Source organism: Brachyistius frenatus, unplaced genomic scaffold (assembly GCF_029030835.1).
Source record: "Brachyistius frenatus isolate BFR_SWC_R1_liver_20210118 unplaced genomic scaffold, ASM2903083v1 Contig_65, whole genome shotgun sequence".
Lineage (NCBI taxonomy): Eukaryota > Metazoa > Chordata > Actinopteri > Embiotocidae > Brachyistius > Brachyistius frenatus.
In genome coordinates, this window is record NW_027210664.1 from 2,305,971 (window position 1) to 2,315,870 (window position 9,900).

General features: G+C 41.5%; 1 protein-coding gene across 1 annotated transcript; it reads left to right on the plus strand.

The window, feature by feature from the left end:
- Positions 1-229: 229 nt before the first annotated feature.
- Positions 230-9,515, plus strand: rmc1 (regulator of MON1-CCZ1). The gene is made up of 21 exons (XM_069706892.1): positions 230-410; positions 1,300-1,376; positions 1,588-1,672; positions 1,831-1,887; positions 1,977-2,063; positions 2,159-2,299; positions 3,058-3,161; positions 3,246-3,335; positions 3,557-3,662; positions 3,827-3,935; positions 4,050-4,094; positions 4,167-4,220; positions 4,434-4,562; positions 5,200-5,306; positions 5,388-5,507; positions 5,629-5,706; positions 5,806-5,910; positions 6,536-6,604; positions 6,829-6,916; positions 7,153-7,290; positions 7,873-9,515. Exons 1-21 carry the CDS (start codon positions 312-314, stop codon positions 7,950-7,952), a joined length of 1,968 nt encoding a protein of 655 aa, XP_069562993.1. The 5' UTR covers positions 230-311; the 3' UTR covers positions 7,953-9,515.
- The last annotated feature ends 385 nt before the right edge of the window (positions 9,516-9,900 follow it).

Here is a 9,900-nt window from a genome sequence, read left to right on the forward strand (position 1 = left end):
GTCACAGCTTCCGGTTTGAGTCCTTCAAAATAACGGTCGACAAACTAAATATTTGTTGAAAACATTTAAAATAAATGGCAAATTGTTATTGATGTTGTCATCGATGTTCATATTAAAGCACAGAACGTTTTAAAGGTGTAATCTGCCATTTTCTTCGGACATTTATTTTCCATTCAGAAAATTGGCAGATCTTATTTTGAAAGGCGCGATGCGGAAGTTCCGGCGCAGTGTCGCTCCTCCGCCGCGGTGACTGTCGAGACGCCAGAAGTTCGGCAGGAGAACCGTCCGTAAAGGGACGTCCAGGTGAGAGGATGAGCGAGGAGCACTACCTGGAGCTCAGCGAGAGCCCCGTGCAGTTTGAAAACGCCTCGAGCGTCAACAACGTCTTCTTCGACGAGGCCAACAAACAGGTGAGCGCGTGAGCTAGCATCCGGCCGGCTAGCAGGCTAGCTGCGTTGGTCGGATGTTGATGTTTAAAAACACGTTTTGATTTCATGCCACAACTTTATTTCTACACTTCTAATTAAAGCGCGTTTTAATCACACTTACATCCACAGAGCTTCAAGGCAAACTAAAGCTTCTAAAGTGTGAATTAAACTGACAAATAGGAGCAAATAAAAAGTAGTGAAGATTGATACAGGAATTAATTTATTGATTATTATTACAATGAATGAATCTAAAATCTTCTTCACACCTGATCGACTAATCATTTGATCAATAAAGCATCAGAAAAGTGACCTTAACATCAGCCTGGAGTCCAATTCTTTAAAGTTGTATTGTCCTAAACTTCAACATATTAATATTATATCAAGGTAATAATAGTAATAATATTGTAATAACAATAATATAATAATATTATAGTAATAATAACAATAATAATAATAATTGGGTTTATGAGAGCAAAAGAAAAACGTATTATCACTTTTAAGAATTAAATCAGCAAATATTTAGCATTTATGATTACCCAAATTAATATTTGATTATTAAAAAAGTTGTCAATCAACTTTCTGTCGGTCTGAGAGAAAAAGATTCATCGCTGTTAACTTCAATCATCCTTCAAATGTTCCTGTTTGTTTGCTCTGAAGTCTCCAGTATACAAAAAAACATTGTTTTGGGACATTTGATGTTGTAAATGAGCAACTGAGCAAATTTTAAGCTTTTATTTAATCATAATTTGTGTGAAACTGGTCCAGAACAAGTTAAAGTACATCATGACAAAATAAAGTAAATGAGTTGTTACATTAAATAAAAGAGGTATTTATGATTTACATTTTTTTGTGCCCTGTTTTTTGTCTGCAGGTGTTCGCGGTGCGTTCAGGCGGCGCCACGGGCGTCGTGGTCAAAGGCCCCGACGACAAGAGCAGCGTTGCCTTCAGGTTCGTCAGCTCAAACAAGGAATGAAAAATAATTTTATTTTCATGTTTATTTTTATCGAGAATAAAATGCTTCGGACGGACAAAAAAATCTGGTTTCAGTGGTGGAAAAAATAAATTTAATTATCGTAAAGAAAGTTGTTGTTTCGGGCTCCAAACAATCAGAATGACTGTTTGGGATTTATTTAATGTTTGGGAATGTTCGTCTCCACAGGATGGACGACAAAGGAGAAGTGAAGTGCATTAAGTTCTCCATCGGAAACAAGATCCTGGCGGTCCAGAGAACCCCGAAGTCCGTGGTGAGTTCAGGGGCAATCAGGCGGATTATTAAACTGTCATTAGACTTTAAAATTAACTGGAAAAAAATTAAATCACAATTATTGAAAACCTTTCAGACATCGAAGCTTTTCGAGTCATTTCATTCCTGATTTTGTGTTTTTCTGGTTTTTTTTTGCAGGATTTCATCAACTTCATCCCCGACTACCCGCACACAGAGTTCTCCCAGGAGTGTAAGGTCCGTATCGCTGTTTTCTGATCGGCCGACCGACCGACGGAGGATCCTGAACTCGGCCGACTCAGTAAACGTGTGTTTGTGTTCTGCAGACGAAGAACGCCAGCGTTCTGGGTTTCTGTTGGACCAACTGGAACGAGATCGTCTTCGTGACCGACCAGGGAACCGAGTTCTACCAGGTGACCCGAACGGCTCCGTTTACGACTTGTTTACCGGCTCGTGCCACCGTTTGATTTGATGCGAAGGAAAAACGGATTTTTTTTTTCATGTTCAGGTGTTTCCAGACAAACGCAGTCTGAAGCTGCTGAAGAGTCAGAGCATCAACGTGAACTGGTACCAGTACTGCCCGGAGACCTCCGTCATCCTGCTGTCCACCACCGTGCAGGGAAACATCCTGCAGCCCTTCGCCTTCAAGGTGAGGAAACACACCTTTATTTCTCTTGTTAAATAACAGCATCGTAAACTCTCTTCATGTTCGTCAAACCTGAAATCTGCAGTCAGACGATTGTCGGTTTCCTTCCGGTGAAAATATTAAAATTCTGTTGCATCAAAGAGAATCAGAAACTCTCACGTCAGTTCTTCATGATGTTATTAAACCGCAGTGTGTTCCCTTATTAATTGATGATCCGCTGACTGGTTTACATTCATGCGCCGATAACAAGCTGGATGGTCCCTTTCCGATTAAAAAAAAAAAAAAAAAATCTGTGATTGTGATTCATCTTCAATGATCTCGGTCCAGAGAAGGCGGCGGTGTTTCTGGATCATGTTTCTATCTGGTTTCTTCTTTGGAGAGTTTTAACATCATTTGTGGACGCAGCGATGAACTGTGTTCACAGACGATGGTTTTCACAAGTGTTCCTGAGCCCATGCAGTGATTTCCACCACAGAATCTTGTTTTGTTTTCTATCTTCATACAAATTTTTCCAGTCTTTTGTTGCTCTTTGTCCCAACTTTTTGGAGACGCTTTGACGGCATCAAATGAGCAAATATTTTTCATAAAACCGTAAAATTTCTCGGTTTCAACATTTGATATTGTTGTCTTTGGTCTATTTTCAATTGAATATGAGTTGATGTGATTAGTATTTGTAAACAGGTTTGTAACTTTATCTCTATATTGTTGTTGTTTGTAACAAACCTGCTGCTGTTTGACGACATCGCCGTTGTTTGCTGCAGAATGGGACAATGTCCAAGATGTCCAAGTTTGAGATCGAGCTGCCGGTCGTCCCCAAACCCGCCAAACTCAGCCTGTCGGAGAGAGACATCGCCATGGCACCCATGTCAGTCACTGGCTTTGTTTGTGTGTTTTTTTTAAGATGCGTTTGCTCGGATGTGTTTTGGCAACTGTCTCTCTCCGTCTGTAGTTATGGTCAGCTGTACGTGATGTATCTGAAGCACCACTCGAGAACTGCCAACAGTCCCAGCGCAGAGGTGGTGCTGTACCACCTGCCCAGGTAAACCCACCACAGCCCCGCAGGTTGAACACCAACCGGCTGCTTAATGTTCAAATGGTCTGAAGTCAGCTCAATTCATACCTGTTTTAAAATCAGTAAAAAAAAAAAAAAGCTAATTTATTTTGTCGTTTTAACTGCAAAATACAAAAATAAAATCCAAAATCTGAGGTTTTATTGTGAAAATCACGAGCCCAAATTTTTTTTTATGGATGTGTTTGAAGGGAGGGATCCTGTAAGAAGACTCACGTACTGAAGCTAAACACGACGGGGAAGTTTGCTCTGAACATCGTGGACAACCTGGTGGTGGTTCATCACCAGAGCTCCCAGGTGAGTGTTTCAACCTGTCTGACACACACACACACACACACACACACACACACACACACACACACACACACACACACACACACACACACACACACACACACTCTACGACTCGTGCACTGTGTGTGTGTAGTGTTACACAACGTTCTTCGTTCCTTGTGCGTCAGACGTCTCTGATCTTTGATATCAAGCTGAAGGAGCCCGACTGCGTCGTCAACACACACCAGCCCGTCCTGCCGGCCCGCTCCATACACCCCTACAGGATCCCGCTGTCAGGTACACACACACACACACACACACACACACACACACACACACACACACACACACACACACATACTCTCGTGTTGTCCTGGCGAACACGGTGTGCAGCTTCCCTTCTCTCTGCAGGTCCGGTGGTCGTTCCCTCTCAGCCTCCGGTCCCGTGTCAGCTCTGTATCCTTTCAGCTCTCATTGTTTCCTTTCTGTGAGTCGGAGGAGTTTTATTTTTCCTGAACGTCTCTTCAGACTCGTCCTCCTGGAGCGTCTTCCAGCCCGACATCATCATCAGCGCCAGTGAAGGTGTGGGAAACATCCACACACACACACACACACACACACACACACACACACACACACACACACACACACACACACACACACACACACACACACACACATCTCTAACACCCCAACATGTTCAGTTTTCTGTCGTCACGTTTCAGGCCTTTGTTTTGGGCTTGAAAATGGACTAATACGATAAAAGAATGATTGGTGATGAATGTGTGTTTGCAGGTTATCTGTGGTACCTGCAGGTGAAGTTGCCTCCAACAGTCAACCTGCTGCAGGACAAAGGAAAACTCATGGACTTCCTGTTACGACGGAGAGACTGCAAGATGGTCATCCTGTCCGTCTGCTCGCAGAGTACGTCGCGCTGTCGCTCGGTCGCATCCAGATTCAGATCTAAAAATGTCTAAATATTAATCTGATGTTTAGAAAAAGGCTTTTTCAAACAATTGTCTTGTTGTAGTAAAACAGAATTTGACCATAAAACAAAGACGAGACTCAAATAAGTAATTTAATGAGATTAATTGACGTGTCAAAGCAGCGCTACAATAATACAAAGCCACATTTATTTCATAATTTACATCACCAGGAGTTATTTTTATTATTAACAGTTGCAAATGTGATTTAATGACAAATAACTGCAGTTGTTTTTGTCCCTTCTGGTTTTCCATCAAACTGATTGGTTTTGTTGGTGAAATAGAAATAAAATTCATTTCTGTGTGGTGATCAAAAGTTTGAAATGAACCTGCAGACGTTTTGGACTCATGTTAATCATCTCTCTTGATTTAAAACCTCTGATCGACTACGAATTTAATACTCAAGCTAATTATGGTAATTAATTTAAAATTGAACCAAAGAAACTAATAATTAGTCTCAAAATTATTTTCACTAATTTGTCCAATTAAAAAAAAGGACACATTATAAGCTTTAGACGTGATGTAAAAACATTTTAAATAAAAAAAAGAAGCTAACCGTCTCTCCTCGTCCGTCTCAGTTCTGGAGGGCGGCGAGAAGGGAAGTCTTCCTGTCGTGGCGACCGTCTTCGACAAACTCAACCAGGTGTATAAAGAGTACCTGGAGGCGGAGCAGAGCTACACGGTGGTGAGTGCAGGTGGACGGGAGGCCGGACGAAGCTCCGACAGACACCCACCGGACTCACCGTGTTTCACTTTGGGTTCGTAGGCGATGGAGTCCGGTCCGAGCCGAGGCAGCGCCGCCCAGAAGCGTCCGGTCCGAACTCAGGCGGTCATCGACCAGTCCGACATGTACACGCACGTCCTGTCGGCCTTCACGGAGAGGAAGGTAGAACTCAAACTGACCTGCTTCTTCCAGAACTTGTAAACGTAAAAATAAGATCAATACACGAGCTGGATGATCAATATCAGAACGGTAACATGATGTAACTGCTCTTTGTGTCCTGCAGGGCGTCTCCCATAAGTTCATCATCGCCGTGGTGATGGAGTACATCCGCTCTCTGAACCAGTACCAGATCACCGTGCAGGTAAAGCTGAGCAGTGACGCTTCGCTGTTCCGACATCTTCACTTCCTGTTTCTTTTTTTCGGGGCTCATCAGTTCTTCCTCACGATGATGTCGTTGCAGCATTACCTGTACGAGCTGGTGATAAAGACTCTGGTGCAACACAACCTGTTCTACATGCTGCACCAGTTCCTGCAGTACCACGTCCTCAGCGACTCCAAACCGCTGGTGAGTTCACACCGGCACACACTTAAGACTGTCTGAAACCAACTGAAACACACCTACGACCATCTGAAACCAACTGAAACACATCTAAGACCATCTGAAACCAACTGAAACACACCTAAGACCACCTGAAACCAACTGAAACACATCTAAGACCATCTGAAACCAACTGAAACACATCTGGGATGTAACATTTTTGGGGGCTTGTCCGGGATTCTTTTTAAAAGGGATCTGAAAACTGAAATGTTTGTATTCTTTGAGCTTTGGTTCTTCTGTGGGTGGTCCGGTGAGTATTAGTGTTTGGGTGACTATTGTGTGAGAGTGTAGATAAGTTTGAACCATTTTCTCGAAGGTGAACGTATTTCTTTGTAGATGACTCGTTAGTTTTTGTACATTATCTCAAGAAATCAATTAAATTCATAAAAATGTAATGAAATAAAAACCCAAAACTATTCATGTGCAGCTCATCAGGGACATTTTTCAGCTAGCGAGAAGCCGTGAACCTAAAAGCTGCAGGTCAACAATACAATCCGCCATCTTGGTTGGTTCCACAGTTCCAGAACCAGAACTTCAGTTCCTGAACTCTTTATGTCACTGTTCAACTCATCGTTTTTGTGTTTTCTTTCAGGCCTGTTTGCTTCTATCTCTGGAGAGTACATATCCTCCTGCTCACCAGCTGTCTCTGGACATGTTGAAGGTAACACACACACACACACACACACACACACACACACACACACACACACACACACACACACCATGTGTAGAATGTGTCTGTATGTAAAAGAAAAAAAAGTCTTTATAAATTAAAAAGTTCCCGACTAAATAAAAGAGGTTTTGCTAAAACTTTTTTAGACTTCATCACAAACCAACAAAACGTCTTCATCCTGTTAAACTTCCTGTTTGTGTATTTTTTTTTAGCGTCTGTCCACAGCCAACGATGAGATCGTGGAGGTTCTGCTGTCCAAGCAGCAGGTTCTGGGCGCGCTCAGATTCATCCGCAGTGTTGGTACGTTGGCGTCAAATTCATCAACATTTAGAGTAAATTTGCGATGTTTTAAAAGTTAATTATTATTCATAAAAAAAACATCCTTGTTCATCATTTTCTGAGTGTTTATTATTCATTGTTGCAGCTTTTTGAACCTTTTGGAAATTTGTACAGAGACGTGGCAGTAATAATAATAATAATAATAGGAATAATAGGAATACATCAATGTACGTGAACTCCCGTTTCTCGCGGAGCAGGAGGCCACGACAACGTCTCGGCCCGGAAGTTCCTGGATGCAGCGCGGCAGACCGGAGACCAGATGCTGTTCTACACCGTGTTCCGGTCCTTCCAGCAGCGGAACCAGCGGCTCAGAGGAAGTCCGGCCTTCAACCCGGGTGAGTCGGACACGCCAACATTTTCACAGCTGCTAAATATCTCAGAGCTGCGATCACTTTTATTTCTGGAGATGTGAGCGTCTCTCGAGATCGACCACAAACATCCCAGAAAGATATAATCTGTTGTGTTTCACTAACATTCAGTGTCTGAAGAATATTTCTTCTTCCTTGTTGTCTTTCTGCTTCAGAAATTCTTCGTCCTCTTAAAAGTCTTCCTCCGTGCTCCTCACATGTTTAGTGAATAAATTATATTTTCACAAAGATCTACTCTTAACTTAAAGGGAAAATTCTTAAAATATGTCACAGGTTCTCTTGGATTTTCATCACCAGGCGAAACTCTGATTACGAGAAATCTTCATGAATCCTCTGATCTCGTAGCGACGATCAATCAAAGCTGCTATCAAATGACCTCGTTTCATTTTCTGTCCTGTATTGAGCTCAAATTTGAAATGTGTCCAAGAAACAGGAAGTCTGATGTTGCCACGGATACCATTAGAGGCAACATTTGTTTGTTTATATTCTGGAGAACGAGGCACCGCCGGATGTTCGGTCGAACCTGACGCTCTGCTTGCGTGTCGCCAGGCGAGCACTGCGAGGAGCACGTGGTCCACTTCAAGCAGCTGTTTGGGGAGCAGGCGCTGATGAAACCGTCCACCATCTGACCCGCTGGGACCGGGACCGGAGACCGGCCGGGACCGGAGAGACCCGCCGGGACCGGAGAGACTGGAGACCCGCTGGGACTGGAGAGACCCGCCGAGACCGGAGAGACCCGCCGAGACCGGAGACCCGCTGGGACCGGAGCAGCAGGCATGTTCACGAACACACGGGTATCCCGACTCCTCGACACGTCACAGAAGACCTGGATGTTCATAATCATGAGATTTTCCGCCGGTTCATCAGCTTCAGCTTTCGTAAACGAGGACAATATGAAGTCGTTTCTGTGTCTTTATGATGCAAGCAGGGAAAAAAGAAAAGCTAATTTCTCGCACTGCGATCAAATATCAAGTCTGTAAGTAAAAAATAAGACATGAACTGAGAATAAAAGCAGGGTGAGAGTCTACAGCCGTGACTTGTGGCTCTAAATCAAACCACCAATAGAAACTCCCGTCTCCAGCGTATGTCCCGCCCACTTCACCCAACTCAACTCCCAATGGTTTTTGATTTGCAGAAAAAAAAATTGATTTCACTTTCTTTTTTTTTTGTTCACAATTGAAAAATCGAGTTTCATAAGTACAAGTGTGAATTCTGTGACAAAAACTTTAAGCAAATGTAAATATATTTATGTTCATTTCATGTAGTTTTACTTACAAACTTGACTTTTAATTGCAGTGGGAGAAATTAACTTTCAAAACTGTTTCTTACATTATGAAGACACAAAAAATACCTTCATAGACAATGAACATCGATGTTCAGGAACATAATCTGAGATTTAGAGAATTATGTCAAATCTCTGAATCAAACTTTTAAGATTACAAAGAAAAGGCTGTAATGAAACAGGCACTGATTTCATTTTGAAGTTTGAAGGATATTTCTGTAATTCTTTAAATAATTATTTTCAGTGTCAGATCTGTAATTTTATTAGTCTAGAAAAAATAGACTTTTGGAAAAATTCTACTTTATGAAGTTAATATTTGTTAAGAAAACTATCAAATTTAAGTTTTTAGTTGGCTTCCAGTCACTGTGAAGTCTTTAGTTACATAATAACTGACAAGGTTAAAATCATGAAATCCTTTTTCTAACAATGTGAAAATTGTATTCCCAAAAAATGTCTTTATACATGAATTTCCTGACAATGATTTAATCAAATATCCTGTGAATGGTTTAAAGGAAAATCAGCAACCGACCTGCTCAGGTGATCCCAGTCGTGTAAATCAAGAGACCAATAAGCAGAGGACTTGTGTGCATGTGAGAACCCGCTGAGAGGCTCAGGTGGGATGTTGCTTGTTGTGGGCGGGGCCAGAGGCTGCACCTGTGAGAGGTGAACAGTCTGTGAGACACTGGATTACATTTCTGTAAAGAGATAATCTGATGTGTTTATTTTGTAAAATAAAAATGGATTATTGTATTAACTTTGTTTATGAATGACACCAAACTGTACGAAGTAACGAATGTTTTAATGCTGTTAAATAATGATGGAAATATATTCTATGTATCGTTATAAACGTGCCTTCAAAGCGGCGCTGTGGACGAATAAAATAAAATAAAATAAACTAAGTTGGTGTTTATTGGAGTGATTTATGTTTTCAATTCAAAAGCTGCTGTGATTAGCCAACTTGTACCAGATTATATCATATATATTTAAAATATGCTATGGTATGACTATGTATATGATAGACGACATGCTATAGTGTGACTATGTATATGATAGACGACATGCTATAGTGTGACTATATATTGTAGACGACATGCTATAGTGTGACTTTATATATTGTAGACGACATGCTATAGTGTGACTTTATATATTTTAGACGACATGCCATAGTGTGACTTTATATATTTTAGACGACATGCTATAGTATGACTTTATATATTGTAGACGACATGCTATAGTGTGACTTTATATATTTTAGACGACATGCTATAGTATGACTTTATATATTGTAGACGACA